An 18,211-nucleotide genomic window follows, 5' to 3' on the forward strand; every position below is an offset into this window, starting at 1 on the left:
TAGAGTAATATATTTTTGGGGTTCTAAGTTGATAGGTTTACATGTTAAAATTTAAATTATTGTTATTGAGAGTCTGACATATAAGCTAACGGGGAATTAAATGCAAACAGTGATAAGAAACAAAAAGCAGAATGAAGGGATTAAATTAATAACACAACTGAGTTACATACATGACTTGACGTCACCACCAATGATATTTTTATATCCGATGTATGTGTGTGTGCGTGGATGTGAAATTTATTTGATATGATTTTGGAGTGGAAATGAACTCCTTGAAGATGGAGAACGATCTACCATGTTACATGCACACAACATGACTCCACGTCCCTTAGAAACTCCTTGTGAATTCATTCTTGCGTATTTTAAAGAATCTAATTATTATAATTTTCAACTCCTTCAAACGTTTTGTATACTAACGCAAACTTTGAAATTCCGGGGGAATAAATATCTTCAAGAACATGAATGATATGACCTTTGTTTTCGGGGCCCACGAATCAAAATGCTGCCACATATAATTTAATTTCAAAATTAAATTTTACATATTCAAGTTCGATATTAAATAAGTTTTGAAGAAAAATTATACTTCCGCGAAAAGAACACATGTAAGTAAATAAAAAATAGTTAATCAAGTTCCAACTAACATTTGAAAGATTGATACGAAAAAGAAAAAGGAGCAAGTATATATAACATTGATAATTCTCATTTCCAAACACACATCAATATTATTAGTCCTTTCCTAACTTTTTATAGCACCATGAAGATATTGTTTCTCTTTAGTATCACCATTGCATGTGGTGTTTTTGGAAATATTATTTCAAATGCTAATCCTCTACCGTACCAAGCCATATTTAACTTTGGCGACTCTACAAGTGACACCGGAAATTCCGCATTTGACCATGTACCAATGGATAAAAATAGTCCTTATGGTTCAACGTACTTCAAACATCCATCGGGACGATTGTGTAATGGGAGACTAATCATAGATTTCATAGGTAATTTAACACATTACTCTTTTCATAATACCTTATGGCTTGACGTATTTTAATATAGTTGATAGAATTAACATCAATAATACTTAACGTTGACATATTTTTTAGCGAGAAATTCACTAGCTCATGATCATTTTAATTACAGCTGAAGCATACGGGTTACCATTTTTACCGCCCTATAAAAATATCACCCAAAGTCAAGAAGACATAAAAAAGGGAGTTAATTTTTCATATGCCGGTTCAACTGCACTTGACTTCAAGTATTTTGATCGTAGTGGAGTTAGACCACTAGCGACAGAAAACTCATGAATGTGCAGTTTGGTTGGTTTAAAAAGATAAAACCATCCTTGTGTAAAAGCAAAGAAGGTTTTTCCCTAACTTCTTGCATATTATATATTTTTTTTGTCACTTACATAGATTTTATTTTATATGACTAACATATTTTTGTTTTCTTACTGAATTCTTAGAGTGCGATAGCTTCTTCAAACAATCATTGTTTCTAGTGGGAGAGATTGGTGGGAATGATGTTTTTTCTCATATTTCTAAAACTGTTACAGAACTTCGTGAAATAGTTCCTTTAATCGTCGAATCCATTACAAATACAACTTCAGTATGTTATATCAGTTTTTAAAAGTTAAATATTTTTTCATTTGTAGAATAACTATGTTAAGTATTAATATCGTTGAGTAAATCATATTCTTTGATAAATGTAAATGATTTATTTATAACTCTATGCTAGGCATTAATTGAAGAAGGAGCGGTAGAGCTAGCGGTTCCAGGAAACTTTCCAATAGGCTGCAATGCTGGATTATTGTCTGCGGTGAATAGTAAGAAGAAAGAAGACTATGATGAATTTGGATGTTTGATATCTTACAACACTTTTACTGAATACTTTAATGAGCAACTAAAAAGTTCTATAGAGACATTAAAACAGAAACATCCTCAAGCTAAGATAGTATATTTTGACTACTACAACGATGCCAAACGTTTATATCAAGCACCAGAACAATATGGTTTATGGAGATAGTATTTTCTTTTCCTATTAAGTTTACGTTAATTTATTCTCGTACAATTATTTTTAACACGTTCCTTATTATTTGTACATTAATGTTGCAGGATTTACTTCTGATAAGGTTGAGTTTTTGAAAGCTTGTTGTGGAGGTGGTGGAACTTACAATGTTAATGAAAAGTTTTGTGGATCTCCCGGTACAACAGTTTGCTCTGATCCAACAAAACAAATAAATTGGGATGGAGCCCACTTTACTGAAGCAGCACACAGGCAAATAGCAAAAGGTTTAGTGGAAGGACCTTTTGCAAATCCTTCTCTAAAACCCGCTCCTTTCAAGATAGCATAGAGCTAATAACTGCGCACTTTATTAAATACATTTTTTGACGATTTTTTCATATGCTTATACTTAATCTCTACTAGAAGAATTTTAAATGTATTCTATGAGGTGAATGTCAGTTTATTTTTAAATTGAATCATTATCGATAAATGAAATAAAAATGCCTTTAAATTTGTGGTAGTTATATATGTAAACGATTTATTTATCTTCATATAATAATAATTATTCTCATTGTTTGAAATAAAAATTATTTTTGTTGTAATTTAATTATTATTCTTTTAAAAAAGTAAATAAATTTTTAAACACTTAGACCTGAAGGTTCTATTGAGGAAAATGTTCTTTTTCATGTATTTTTTCTTGTCAAGCTTTAATTTTGAGATCAATTTGGAATTATCTGCCCATTTTGATTTACCTTTAAGTTTAAGTCTAACCATTTTCTTTAGAATGTCGTAGTTAAGACCTGCTGCAATCATTTGCACTAGTTTATACTTTTGGATCATAGTCATTCACCTATATTTCATTTTGTATCCGTCTAGTGGTATAATTATCAATTACTTAGTGCATTTATTTTGTATTTTAGCCACAACGTAACATTAATATTAGTTTCTCCTATAAATACGTTTTTTTTTTAGAAAAATAGTTTCTAAGTGTTTCGAATTGAAAATTGAATTTAATGGTAAAGTGGGAAATCAAGGGAACATAACTTTATTCAAATAACGAGGAAATTAATTCAATTTAAATAATCATCAATATCTTAATATCCATAATAAAGATTGCCCTTGGCTACATATTCCAAAGCTTGTTCATCAGTCTCTCTCAGCAAACTTAGTAAATTTAGGAATTTCAGTCCCTAGAATTAATTAAGTTTTGAAGTTGAGATAAATATAATTAGAGGGGGATGTTGAATTGTGATGTTTTATTTTTTTAAAAAAAGTTGAAATTTCTTAAGTCTAGAGTATATTGGAGTGGAAAGTAAAGAGAATACGAAAGAGATTTGAATACAAATGTTCAAAAATATTGGTGCTCTTTCATTCTTTATAAAATGTCATTGTTCATTGAAATGTTGATATTAATACCATAATTTGGTTCCCATAAAGCATCAAAAATAGCATCCATTTTTGTGGTCAATGTTTGGTCTGTTGCGATATAAGTTTTTATGATGGAACTAAATAAAGTAGTAATTTAGCAGATAATTGTAATCACCATATCACAATTTGTATCTTCCATAAGCTTTCCAAGATGTTAAAATATTCTATAAGTAACTTAAGGCGGCTTAAAGTTTCCATACATTTATGGAGAAATCCACGATTGCTTGTTCAAATATGATTCATTATAATTCAAAAATACCGGTTAGCATATGATGCTCGAAAACTCATCCCCACTAATGGCAATTGTAAATAGCCTAAATTTGGGGGATAAAACTCGGGAGTAACCAATAAGCATAAAACCTTTGCGTATGAGGGACTCTTACATGACTTGTATAATTTTAACTATCAACAACATTGAAAGGTAGACCAACATTAAAAACTCCATCTTGCATAGGCACATAAATTTGTTGCCCATCTTCATTCAAATTAATCCTTTTATTTTTATTTTGGTTGAAATTTTTTCTCCTTGAATGATCCGCCATATTAAGTTTATTAAAATATATCCCATTGGGTATGCTAACTCTCTTCCATTAATTTATTCCTTTTTAACAAATGAACACGAAGATTACTCCAGAACTAGAGTAATATATTTTTGGGGTTCTAAGTTGATAGGTTTACATGTTAAAATATAAATTATAGTTATTGAGAGTCTAATATATAAGCTAACGGGGAATTAAATGCAAACAGTGATAAGAAACAAAAAGCAAGAATAAAGGGATTAAATTAATAACACAACTGAGTTACATACATGACTTGACGTCACCACGAATGAGATTTTTATATCCGATGTATGTGTGTGTGCGTGGATGTGAAATTTATTTGATATGATTTTGGAGTGGAAATGAACTCCTTGAAGATGGAGAATGATCTACCATGTTACATGCACACAACATGACTCCACGTCCCTTAGAAACTCCTTTTGAATTCTTTATTGCGTATTTTAAAGAATCTAATTATTATAATTTTCAACTCCTTCAAACGTTTTGTATACTAACGCAAGCTTTGAAATTTCGGGGGAATAAATATCTTCAAGAACATGAATGGTATGACCTTTGTTTTCCGGGCCCACAAATCAAAATGCTGCCACATATAATTTAATTTCAAATTTAAATATTACATATTCAAATTCGATATTAAATAAGTTTTGAAGAAAAATTATACTTCCGCGAAAAGAACACATGTAAGTAAATAATACTTGGCATGCTAAAGTCCAAATTTGACATTTTGTGTATAATTTAAATTGTTATTTGATTCAACATGTTAAAAGGAAATTTATAATAAATAACCTAAAATAATGCTCTTTAAATACATTAAAAGTTTTAATGATTTATTAACTCTTTTGGTTTTTTAGATAGATATTGTATTTTTTTCATTGGATGTTACTTTCTAAACCTATTTCTTTAAATTTACTAATATTCTTACACATCACAATAACTTTCTTCTTTCTATAGTATATATGCATTCAAAAGTAAATATAACAGAATTATTATGATTCCTAATTTGAGTGTATGGATAGGAAAAAAATAGAAAGTGAAACAACAACAATAACAACACTAATGACAACAAATATTATTTTTGGCATAATGAATATGTGTCTATTGATGTATATGTGTTGGACATTATCAGTTAGATCTGACATCATAACATTACAAAAATAAAAAATAGTTAAACAAGTTCCAACTAACATTTGAAAGATTGATACGAAAAAGAAAAAGGAGCAAGTATATATAACATTGATAATTCTCATTTCCAAACACACATCAATATTATTAGTTCTTTCCTAACTTTTTATAGCACCATGAAGATCTTGTTTCTCTTTAGTATCACCATTGCATGTGGTGTTTTTGGAAATATTATTTCAAATGCTAATCCTCTACCGTACCAAGCCATATTTAACTTTGGCGACTCTACAAGTGACACCGGAAATTCCGCATTTGACCATGTACAAATGGATAAAAATAGTCCTTATGGTTCAACGTACTTCAAACATCCATCGGGACGATTGTGTAATGGGAGACTCATCATAGATTTCATAGGTAATTTAACACATTACTCTTTTCATAATACCTTATGGCTTGACGTATTTTAATATAGTTGATAGAATTAACATCAATAATACTTAACGTTGACATATTTTTGAGCAAGAGATTCACTAGCTCACGATCATTTTAATTACAGCTGAAGCATACGGGTTACCATTTTTACCGCCCTATAAAAATATCACCCAAAGTCAAGATGACATAAAAAAGGGAGTTAATTTTGCATATGCCGGTTCAACTGCACTTGACTTCAAGTATTTTGATCGTAGTGGAGTTAGACCACTAGCGACAGAAAACTCATTGAATGTGCAATTTGGTTGGTTTAAAAAGATAAAACCATCCTTATGTAAAAGCAAAGAAGGTTTTTCCCTAACTTCTTGCATATTATATATTTTTTTGTCACTTACATAGATTTTATTTTATATGACTAACATATTTTTGTTTTCTTACTGAATTCTTAGAGTGCGATAGCTTCTTCAAACAATCATTGTTTCTAGTGGGAGAGATTGGTGGGAATGATGTTTTTTCTCATATTTCTAAAACTGTTACAGAACTTCGTGAAATAGTTCCTTTAATCGTCGAATCCATTACAAATACAACTTCAGTATGTTATATCAATTTTTAAAAGTTAAATATTTTTTCATTTGTAGAATAACTATGTTAAGTATTAATATCGTTGAGTAAATCATATTCTTTGATAAATGTAAATGATTTATTTATAACTCTATGCTAGGCATTAATTGAAGAAGGAGCAGTAGAGCTAGCGGTTCCAGGAAACTTTCCAATAGGCTGCAATGCTGGATTATTGTCTGCGGTGAATAGTAAGAAGAAAGAAGACTATGATGAATTTGGATGTTTGATATCTTACAACACTTTTACTGAATACTTTAATGAGCAACTAAAAAGTTCTATAGAGACATTAAAACATAAACATCCTCAAGCTAAGATAGTATATTTTGACTACTACAACGATGCCAAACGTTTATATCAAGCACCAGAACAATATGGTTTGTGGAGATAGTATTTTCTTTTCCTATTAAGTTTACGTTAATTTATTCTCGTACAATTATTTTTAACACGTTCCTTATTATTTGTACATTAATGTTGCAGGATTTACTTCTGATAAGGTTGAGTTTTTGAAAGCTTGTTGTGGAGGTGGTGGAACTTACAATGTTAATGAAAAGTTTTGTGGATCTCCCGGTACAACAGTTTGCTCTGATCCAACAAAACAAATAAATTGGGATGGAGCCCACTTTACTGAAGCAGCACACAGGCAAATAGCAAAAGGTTTAGTGGAAGGACCTTTTGCAAATCCTTCTCTAAAACCCGCTCCTTTCAAGACAGCATAGAGCTAATAACTGCGCACTTTATTAAATACATTTTTTGACGATTTTTACATATGATTATACTTAATCTCTACTAGAAGAATTTCAAATGTATTCTATGAGGTGAATGTCAGTTTATTTTTAAATTGAATCATTATCGATAAATGAAATAAAAATGCCTTTAAATTTGTGGTAGTTATATATGTAAACGATTTATTTATCTTCATATAATAATAATAATTATTCTCATTGTTTGAATTAAAAATTATTTTTGTTGTGATTTAATTATTATTCTTTTAAAAAAACAAATAAATTTTAAACACTTAGACATGAAGGTTCTATTGAGGAAAATGTTCTTTTTCACGTATTTTTTCTTGTCAAGCTTTAATTTTGAGATCAATTTGGAATTATCTGCCCATTTTGATTTATCTTTAAGTTTAAGTCTAACCATTTTCTTTAGAATATCGTAGTTAAGACCTGCTGCAATCATTTGCACTAGTTTATATTTTTGGATCATAGTCATGCACCTATATTTCATTTTGTATCAGTCTAGTGGTAAAATTATCAATTACTTAGTGCATTTATTTTGTATTTTAGCCACAACGTAACAATAATATTAGTTTCTCCTATAAATACGTTTTTTTTAGAAAAATAGTTTCTAGGTGTTTCGAATTGAAAATTGAATTTGATGGTAAAGTGGGAAATCAAGGGAACATAACTTTATTCAAATAACGAGGAAATTAATTCAATTTAAGTAATCATCAATATCTTAATATCCATATTAAGGATTGCACTTGGCTACATATTCCAAAGCTTGTTCATCAGTCTCTCCAGCAAACTTAGTAAATTTAGGAATTTCAGTCCCTAGAATTAATTAAGTTTTGAAGTTGAGATAAATATAAATAGAGGGGGATGTTGAATTGTGATGTTTTATTTTTTAAAAAAAAGTTGAAATTTCTTAAGTCTAGAGTATATTGGAGTGGAAAGTAAAGAGAATACGAAAGAGATTTGAATACAAATGTTCAAAAATATTGGTGCTCTGTCATTCTTTATAAAATGTCATTGTTCATTGAAATGTTGATATTAATACAATAATTTGGTTCCCATAGAGCATCAACAATAGCATCCATTTTTGTGGTCAATGTTTGGTCTGTTGCGATATAAGTTTTTATGATGGAACTAAACAAAGTAGTAATTTAGCAGATAATCGTAATCACCATATCACAATTTGTATCTTCCATAAGCTTTCCAAGATGTTAAAATATTCTTTAAGTAACTTAAGGTGGCTTAAAGTTTCCATACATTTATGGAGAAATCCACGATTGCTTGTTCAAATATGATTCATTATAATTCAAAAATACCGGTTAGCATATGATGCTTGAAAACTCATCCTCACTAATGGCAATTGTAAATAGCCTAAATTTGGGGGATAAAACTCGGGAGTAACCAATAAGCATAAAACCTTTGCGTATGAGGGACTCTTACATGACTTGTATATTTTTAACTAACAACAACATTTAAAGGTAGACCAACATTAAAAACTCCATCTTGCATAGGCACATAAACTTGTTGCCCATCTTCATTCAAATTAATCCTTTTATTATTATTTTGGTTGAAATTTTTTCTCCTTGAATGACCCGCCATATTAAGGTTATGAAAATATATCCCGTTGGGTATGCTAACTCTCTTCCATTAATTTATTCCTTTTTAACAAATGAACACTAAGATTACTCCAGAACTAGAGTAATATATTTTTGGGGTTCTAAGTTGATAGATTTACATGTTAAAATTTAAATTATAGTTATTGAGAGTCTGATATATAAGCTAACGGGGAAGTAAATGCAAACAATGATTATAAACAAAAAGCAGAATAAAGGGATTAAATTAATAACACAACTGAGTTACATACATGACTTGACGTCACCACCAATGAGATTTTTATATCCGATGTATGTGTGTGTGCGTGGATGTGAAATTTATTTGATATGATTTTGGAGTGGAAATGAACTCCTTGAAGATGGAGAATGATCTACCATGTTACATGCACACAACATGACTCCACGTCCCTTAGAAACTCCTTGTGAATTCTTTCTTGCGTATTTTAAAGAGTCTAATTATTATAATTTTCAACTCCTTCAAACGTTTTGTATACTATCGCAAACTTTGAAATTCCGGGGGAATAAATATCTTCAAGAACATGAATGATATGACCTTTGTTTTCAGGGCCCACGAATCAAAATGATGCCACATATAATTTAATTTCAAAATTAAATTTTACATATTCAAATTCGATATTAAATAAGTTTTGAAGAAAAATTATACTTCCGCGAAAAGAACACATGTAAGTAAATAATACTTGGCATGCTAAAGTCCAAATTTGACATTTTGTGTATAATTTAAATTGTTATTTGATTCAACATGTTAAAAGGAAATTTATACTAAATAACCTAAAATAATGCTCTTTAAATACATTAAAAGTTTTAATGATTGATTAACTCTTTTGGTTTTTTAGATAGATATTGTATTTTTTTCATTGGATGTTACTTTCTAAACCTATTTCTTTAAATTTACTAATATTCTTACACATCACAATAACTTTCTTCTTTCTATAGTATATATGCATTCAAAAGTAAATATAACAGAATTATTATGATTTCTAATTTGAGTGTATGGATATTTTTTTTGGAGAGTTTAGATGGATAGGAAAAAAATAGAAAGTGAAACAACAACAATAAGAACACTAATGACAACAAATATTATTTTTGGCATAATGAATATGTGTCTATTGATGTATATGTGTTGGACATTATGAGTTAGATCTGACATCATAACATTACAAAAATAAAAAATAGTTAAACAAGTTCCAACTAACATTTGAAAGATTGCTACGAAAAAGAAAAAGGAGCAAGTATATATAACATTGATAATTCTCATTTCCAAACACACATCAATATTATTAGTTCTTTCCTAACTTTTTATAGCACCATGAAGATCTTGTTTCTCTTTAGTATCACCATTGCATGTGGTGTTTTTGGAAATATTATTTCAAATGCTAATCCTCTACCGTACCAAGCCATATTTAACTTTGGCGACTCTACAAGTGACACCGGAAATTCCGCATTTGACCATGTACAAATGGATAAAAATAGTCCTTATGGTTCAACGTACTTCAAACATCCATCGGGACGATTGTGTAATGGGAGACTCATCATAGATTTCATAGGTAATTTAACACATTACTCTTTTCATAATACCTTATGGCTTGACGTATTTTAATATAGTTGATAGAATTAACATCAATAATACTTAACGTTGACATATTTTTGAGCAAGAAATTCACTAGCTCACGATCATTTTAATTACAGCTGAAGCATACGGGTTACCATTTTTACCGCCCTATAAAAATATCACCCAAAGTCAAGATGACATAAAAAAGGGAGTTAATTTTGCATATGCCGGTTCAACTGCACTTGACTTCAAGTATTTTGATCGTAGTGGAGTTAGACCACTAGCGACAGAAAACTCATTGAATGTGCAATTTGGTTGGTTTAAAAAGATAAAACCATCCTTATGTAAAAGCAAAGAAGGTTTTTCCCTAACTTCTTGCATATTATATATTTTTTTGTCACTTACATAGATTTTATTTTATATGACTAACATATTTTTGTTTTCTTACTGAATTCTTAGAGTGCGATAGCTTCTTCAAACAATCATTGTTTCTAGTGGGAGAGATTGGTGGGAATGATGTTTTTTCTCATATTTCTAAAACTGTTACAGAACTTCGTGAAATAGTTCCTTTAATCGTCGAATCCATTACAAATACAACTTCAGTATGTTATATCAATTTTTAAAAGTTAAATATTTTTTCATTTGTAGAATAACTATGTTAAGTATTAATATCGTTGAGTAAATCATATTCTTTGATAAATGTAAATGATTTATTTATAACTCTATGCTAGGCATTAATTGAAGAAGGAGCAGTAGAGCTAGCGGTTCCAGGAAACTTTCCAATAGGCTGCAATGCTGGATTATTGTCTGCGGTGAATAGTAAGAAGAAAGAAGACTATGATGAATTTGGATGTTTGATATCTTACAACACTTTTACTGAATACTTTAATGAGCAACTAAAAAGTTCTATAGAGACATTAAAACATAAATATCCTCAAGCTAAGATAGTATATTTTGACTACTACAACGATGCCAAACGTTTATATCAAGCACCAGAACAATATGGTTTGTGGAGATAGTATTTTCTTTTCCTATTAAGTTTACGTTAATTTATTCTCGTACAATTATTTTTAACACGTTCCTTATTATTTGTACATTAATGTTGCAGGATTTACTTCTGATAAGGTTGAGTTTTTGAAAGCTTGTTGTGGAGGTGGTGGAACTTACAATGTTAATGAAAAGTTTTGTGGATCTCCCGGTACAACAGTTTGCTCTGATCCAACAAAACAAATAAATTGGGATGGAGCCCACTTTACTGAAGCAGCACACAGGCAAATAGCAAAAGGTTTAGTGGAAGGACCTTTTGCAAATCCTTCTCTAAAACCCGCTCCTTTCAAGATAGCATAGAGCTAATAACTGCGCACTTTATTAAATACATTTTTGACGATTTTTACATATGATTATACTTAATCTCTACTAGAAGAATTTCAAATGTATTCTATGAGGTGAATCACTACAAGAAAAAAATTGGATTGCGACGGTTATTTTGGCAGATTACGACGGTTAAAACCGCCGTAATTTACAATCTACGACAGTTGTAGTACCGTCGCAGAATCGTGTGTCCCCAACCTGTTTCGCGACGGTTGCCAAAACCGTCACACCCAACCGTCGCGCTAATTCACGACAGTATGTAACTGACTTAAACTAGAAGTGGCGACGGTTAAAAACCGTCGTGAATATTAGTTAGATTTTTGTTTTCGTTGTTATTCGCGACGGTTTAAAACTGTCATGAATGTGATATCCCGACGGTTGAAACCGTCGTAAATATGCCTTTAAATTTTATTTTCATTATTATTTGCGACAGTTTCAAACTGTCGGTATTTGTTTTACATTTAATATTTAAAATATATTACGGAGGTTTATAACCCCCGCTAAATATATTAATTTTAAAAAATTATATATATATATATATATATATATATATATATATATATATATATATATATATATATATATATATATTATCTAATGTAACTATAAAATGCTAAATAAAACATCATTAATATATTAAAACTCATATTTAATTTTTATTTTCTTATAAATATGTTTTATGATACTCACATATTTGTACATAAATAATAAAATGTGCTAAAAGTTCTAGTAGAACCTAACATAAGTAACTTATCCTAAAAGTAATAAGCCAAGTTCCATAAACATTGAATCCATGTTGTGGCAGAGAACAAAATAATCCTGCAGCCTCTTACTTCACACTTGAATCTAGATGATTCCACCTTGCTTCACACATGAATCTATAGTGCTATGATTCCACCTTCATCCTTAAAAGCAACTGGAAAAAGGCCAAGACAATAACACACAACCTTTACGATCACAAAAACAAAACACATTGTAATCTATAGCTATGATCCATTGATTTGTTCATAAAAAATGAAGTCAATAACTCTAAGAATAGAAGCATCAAATTGATATAGAGAAATTAATTGATGATAAAATTACATTTAAGGAGTCAAAGTGAGTACTATCAATATGGCAATGACGTGGCAAAATTATTAGTTGGGTGTAACTCAGGAAATTTTTTTATAAACTGCTATTTAAGGCTATGTTACACCAATATGGCACTAAAATCAAACTGATATTTAGCTAATAAGTTTATCGAAGTAGCTGACAGAGAAATTCATTATATGGGCGAATCCATGCATTTGAGCAGAAGTAACTCTCTGGTCTTTATTTCATTTGGGTGGACATAAATCCATTTTGTACTTATATTTGTCAAACATACCATCATGTACAACACATAATCAAGTAAATAAATACTTACAGGAACAGGTCATTCGGTTACCCAATAAACGTCGTTATTCTTGCAGAGAAACCAGGCCTGATGTGATACAGTGGTATCTTTTATGTTGTAACCTAGATGCAATAAGTTTCATTCCAAATTACATCAATGGGGGATGAAAATAAAAATAAATTATAATACTTTCCATCATAGAGAAAAATAGTCAAAGGGCAGCAAAGAAAGACTAGTGCACTGGTTTCCACCATAATAATAACCACAAAATGGTCAGACATACATAAACAAAAAAACAAGTTGGGCCATTCAACAACCTCAAAACTGGTGAACATGAAAGTAACAACCATGTAACACTTTCAATAAATATAGAAAGCAAGACTAATGGCACAAAAGAACTAATTCTCTAAGTATTAATTTCAATTCCATGTAATTAGTTTGGAAATGAAGTACATGATGTGCTCTTATGTAGAGTCTTTATCCATAGAATTTCAATTGTTGTTTTGGACATATTGCAAGATACAATAAGAGAGATCATGGTGGAAAGCCAAAAATCTGCCATTGCACGCCAACCAAATTGGCCATTGTAGTTGCCAAAAATTCGGACACTCGAATCCACCATGGCCTCTATTCAAGAATTTGAACCCTTGTAGGATATTTGTTTTAGAAAATTTAGTTGGAATGTTTTCCATATTCTTAAAGAGCGACATGTTAGAATCCTAAAAAAAGTTTGAACTAATATTCAACCAAATGACTCATAATTCATTAAAATAAGAATTGTGTCATATGAAAACACCTTGATTTTAGAGCCAAAGTGATAAACTACATATCAATCTAGTCACTAAAAAAATGATGTTATATCCAAATTGTATAAACACTCCAAACTTTTACTTGACATATTATTATATGACAATGAATCAAGTCTCTTATTATCCCTAAATACGAAACAGTATTTCTAGAGTTGAAAAACTCAAATAAAACAATATTTTCAAAAGATATTTTGAATATTCTACATGAATAAACACAGAGTGTGAATGATATATGTATGAGCATATTTTAAATTTTAAAAAATCAAGAATGGGGAAATAATATTTAACCAAAATGAAGCTGATACAACTGCCTCTAAGGGGATTTAAATTCTTTATTTTAATATACCCATTCCCACCAAATTGACACTTCGTTGCGGGCATTACATGTTAGGAATTCCAAATAGTAGAACTAAAAGCAGATTGTTATAGAAAACAATCCAAATTATTTTATAACTCATATTAGTTTTCACCTGGCAGCAAAAGCTTCATTGAACAAAACAAATTTGATCAGATCTTCACTTTTGCTTCCTTGGAACTTCTGATTCTGTGAGTTAGGAAATTTGAAAAAACACCAAATCAAGATTAGTTTTCATGTCTAAATAAATCTTCAAATGAGACAATCTGAATTATGGTTTGATAGAACTGAAATATTCTATACCTCTATCTAATGTCATGGATGCTTTCAAGGAGTTCCGTTGTTTGTTGCCACATGAAATTCTTTGGTCTCTCTTCACTATCCAATAATAAAATCGAAACACATAAACAACCACTAGTTCACTTTCAATCTCACTAAGATTTTGATCTATATGCTCCATGAAGTCCTCATAAGAGGATATTTTCGACAAGCTGATGGGTATGTTCTTTTCATTCCCGTTGTCGGTGCTGAGGGATTTCATAAGATTATCTATCTCCTTATCATCCAGTGGTCACTAGACTTTTAAAGAAATTTGCATATCTTGAATATCATCGAACTTTATCTTATTAGAGCCAGATCACAATAATCATTGAGACTTGAGAGAATCTATAAGAAATTCCTCCTTTGGAAAATATAACAACAAACATGACACTCTAGTATAGTATTTATAGATGAATCAATTTACCTCACTAAGCTTTGCGGAAATTTCGTCAAGCAATTCAATGCGAATTTTAGACTTCTTTAATGCCTGCAACACTTGTTTCCTCTAAAAAAAGATGTCCCTTGCTTAATTTCCATCCCCCTCCTAGATGTTTATAGCTGCCTGTATTTAAAGTTTCTCAGCCGACTCTAATAGTCTTAATAGCCTCAATCTAGCACTATTATATGTATTTAACAGCCAAACATAAGTTTTATATATTTTAAATAACCCTTTATCTTAACTCTTAATTTTAGACATGCTCAAACTCTAGCAAAAGGTCTGAAACAACACCATAGCATTTCATCACTAAGTAGTTTTTTATCAAAGGTCCAATAAATGAAAATCATAAACAGTGAACAGTGTCAGGAAATTGATATATACAAAGGAATTGAAGAGGAGAGAAAGACAGAGTGAGAGAGAGAGAGAGAATGGTACCTTTGTTTCAGGTGGTGTGTGCTTCTGTGTGAAGGTGATGAATATGAGAACAGGGGTGTCCTCTGTTGATGGTGGTTGAAGAAACACAAAAGCATATGGGTTTTCTTCTTGTTGTTGCCAACAACAATAAAGGAACAACCACGTAGCAGCATTCATTCTCATCACTCATCAGTCTGGTAGAATAATCAGCACCATTCATTCTAGACATAATGCGATTCCGTTCATTCTCATCATCAAATTTAACAAAACCATAACCCTTAGATCAACCAGTATGGTTAGTTTCAACCTTAGCACCACGAACAAAACTATAGGCGTAAGATCCCTAATGAAAATCGAATGATTGGCACCGGCATCAGGGTTTCTGATTTTAGGGATTTTGATTTTAGGGTAAAATTTTTAGTAATTTTTGAGTTTGTGAGTTAGAAGAAGCAATTGAAAGAATTAATTTGGCAAATTTCTATGTTTAGGAGGGAAGAGTTGAAATTTTGAGTTTTTCTAGGTTTGGGAGCCAATTTTTCACCGAGTTTTTGAGAGGGAAGAGGAAAAAGTTGGAAAAAAAAAATTCCGCGTGTGATGAAAATTATAAACACAGCTTAAACAATATACGAATCGGTTTATGTATTTTGTCTTTTATTGAATATAGGAGAACGATTTTAAATATATAAATATTTTATAAAATAATTAAAAATTATATAATAATAATTTTTATCAGTTGTTAAAATTGATTATAAAAAATCTTTTTTCTTTATCATTTACAAGAACGGTTTTCAGCTTTTTTGGTTTGAGGAAGAATATTTTTTATAATTGTGCGCGACAGTAGGTTCACCGTCGTGATGTTTGATAATATTTAAGTAAGTGGGCGCGACGGTTGGTTCGCCGTCGTGATCTTTGATAGTTTCTCATGGTGCATGGCATGTGTTATTTGGTTTGGTGGGCGACGGTTAATGTACCGTCGTAACATATAATTTAAGGTAGTTTTTAAACCGTCGTGAACTAATTTCAAGGACGGTATTTATATAACCGTCGTTATATTTAATAATTTTTAAAAAATGTAAGGACGGTAGGTGTATACCGTCGTGACACGCGTCTCTATATTAGATTTACAACAGTTATCAGGTAACCGTCGCAATTTTTGTGTCGTAAAACCCTAATTTTCTTGTAGTGAATGTCAGTTTATTTTTAAATTGAATCATTATCGATAAATGAAATAAAAATGCCTTTAAATTTGTGGTAGTTATATATGTAAACGATTTATTTATCTTCATATAATAATAATAATAATAATTATTCTCATTGTTTGAATTAAAAATTATTTTTGTTGTGATTTAATTATTATTCTTTTAAAAAAACAAATAAATTTTTAAACACTTAGACATGAAGGTTCTATTGAGGAAAATGTTCTTTTTCACGTATTTTTTCTTGTCAAGCTTTAATTTTGAGATCAATTTGGAATTATCTGCCCATTTTGATTTACCTTTAAGTTTAAGTCTAACCATTTTCTTTAGAATATCGTAGTTAAGACCTGCTGCAATCATTTGCACTATTTTATATTTTTGGATCATAGTCATGCACCTATATTTCATTTTGTATCAGTCTAGTGGTAAACTTATCAATTACTTAGTGCATTTATTTTGTATTTTAGCCACAACGTAACAATAATATTAGTTTCTCCTATAAATACGTTGTTTTAAGAAAAATAGTTTCTAGGTGTTTCGAATTGAAAATTGAATTTGATGGTAAAGTGGGAAATCAAGGGAACATAACTTTATTCAAATAACGAGGAAATTAATTCAATTTAAATAATCATCAATATCTTAATATCCATATTAAGGATTGCACTTGGCTACATATTCCAAAGCTTGTTCATCAGTCTCTCCAGCAAACTTAGTAAATTTAGGAATTTCAGTCCCTAGAATTAATTAAGTTTTAAAGTTGAGATAAATATAAATAGAGGGGGATGTTGAATTGTGATGTTTTATTTTTTAAAAAAAAGTTGAAATTTCTTAAGTCTAGAGTATATTGGAGTGGAAAGTAAAGAGAATACGAAAGAGATTTGAATACAAATGTTCAAAAATATTGGTGCTCTGTCATTCTTTATAAAATGTCATTGTTCATTGAAATGTTGATATTAATACCATAATTTGGTTCCCATAGAACATCAACAATAGCATCCATTTTTGTGGTCAATGTTTGGTCTGTTGCGATATAAGTTTTTATGATGGAACTAAACAAAGTAGTAATTTAGCAGATAATCATAATCACCATATCACAATTTGTATCTTCCATAAGCTTTCCAAGATGTTAAAATATTCTTTAGGTAACTTAAGGCGGCTTAAAGTTTCCATACATTTATGGAGAAATCCACGATTGTTTGTTCAAATATGATTCATTATAATTCAAAAATACCGATTAGCATATGATGCTCGAAAACTCATCCCCACTAATGGTAATTGTAAATAGCCTAAATTTGGGGGATAAAACTCGGGAGTAACCAATAAGCATAAAACCTTTGCGTATGAGGGACTCTTACATGACTTGTATATTTTTAACTAACAACAACATTTAAAGGTAGACCAACATTAAAAAATTCATCTTGCATAGGCACATAAACTTGTTGCCCATCTTCATTCAAATTAATCCTTTTATTATTATTTTGGTTGAAATTTTTTCTCCTTGAATGACCCGCCATATTAAGGTTATGAAAATATATCCCATTGGGTATGCTAACTCTCTTCCATTAATTTATTCCTTTTTAACAAATGAACACTAAGATTACTCCAGAACTAGAGTAATATATTTTTGGGGTTCTAAGTTGATAGATTTACATGTTAAAATTTAAATTATAGTTATTGAGAGTCTGATATATAAGCTAACGGGGAAGTAAATGCAAACAATGATTATAAACAAAAAGCAGAATAAAGGGATTAAATTAATAACACAACTGAGTTACATACATGACTTGACGTCACCACCAATGAGATTTTTATATCCGATGTATGTGTGTGTGCGTGGATGTGAAATTTATTTGATA

At 30.2% G+C, this 18,211-nt stretch overlaps 2 protein-coding genes and 2 pseudogenes across 2 annotated transcripts; 3 read left to right on the forward strand and 1 right to left on the reverse strand.

The window, feature by feature from the left end:
• The first annotated feature begins 754 nt into the window (after positions 1–754).
• LOC131638251 (GDSL esterase/lipase At5g45910-like) lies at positions 755–2,344 on the forward strand (annotated as a pseudogene).
• A 2,937-nt stretch (positions 2,345–5,281) lies between these two features.
• LOC131638256 (GDSL esterase/lipase At5g45910-like) lies at positions 5,282–6,871 on the forward strand. The gene is made up of 5 exons (XM_058908809.1): positions 5,282–5,519; positions 5,662–5,883; positions 5,984–6,126; positions 6,256–6,529; positions 6,633–6,871. Exons 1-5 carry the CDS (start codon positions 5,282–5,284, stop codon positions 6,869–6,871), a joined length of 1,116 nt encoding a protein of 371 aa, XP_058764792.1.
• Positions 6,872–9,832: 2,961 nt separating this feature from the next.
• LOC131638250 (GDSL esterase/lipase At5g45910-like) lies at positions 9,833–11,422 on the forward strand. The gene is made up of 5 exons (XM_058908803.1): positions 9,833–10,070; positions 10,213–10,434; positions 10,535–10,677; positions 10,807–11,080; positions 11,184–11,422. The coding sequence occupies exons 1-5, from the start codon at positions 9,833–9,835 to the stop codon at positions 11,420–11,422; spliced, it is 1,116 nt and encodes a 371-aa protein (XP_058764786.1).
• Positions 11,423–12,094: 672 nt separating this feature from the next.
• Positions 12,095–17,355, reverse strand: LOC131638259 (uncharacterized; annotated as a pseudogene).
• Between the last annotated feature and the right edge of the window lie 856 nt (positions 17,356–18,211).

This window comes from Vicia villosa, unplaced genomic scaffold (genome assembly GCF_029867415.1).
Source record: "Vicia villosa cultivar HV-30 ecotype Madison, WI unplaced genomic scaffold, Vvil1.0 ctg.002230F_1_1, whole genome shotgun sequence".
NCBI classification, from domain to species: domain Eukaryota; kingdom Viridiplantae; phylum Streptophyta; class Magnoliopsida; order Fabales; family Fabaceae; genus Vicia; species Vicia villosa.

Bases quoted from the DNA above. Each gene is read 5' to 3' on its own strand.
- LOC131638250 (XM_058908803.1), top strand. From the start codon at position 9,833: ATGAAGATCTTGTTTCTCTTTAGTATCACCATTGCATGTGGTGTTTTT. The intron at 10,071-10,212 runs GTAATTTAACAC...TTTTAATTACAG, and splicing joins ACTCATCATAGATTTCATAG to CTGAAGCATACGGGTTACCA. The intron at 10,678-10,806 runs GTATGTTATATC...ACTCTATGCTAG, and splicing joins CCATTACAAATACAACTTCA to GCATTAATTGAAGAAGGAGC.
- LOC131638256 (XM_058908809.1), top strand. From the start codon at position 5,282: ATGAAGATCTTGTTTCTCTTTAGTATCACCATTGCATGTGGTGTTTTT. The intron at 5,884-5,983 runs GTTTTTCCCTAA...CTGAATTCTTAG, and splicing joins CTTATGTAAAAGCAAAGAAG to AGTGCGATAGCTTCTTCAAA. The intron at 6,127-6,255 runs GTATGTTATATC...ACTCTATGCTAG, and splicing joins CCATTACAAATACAACTTCA to GCATTAATTGAAGAAGGAGC.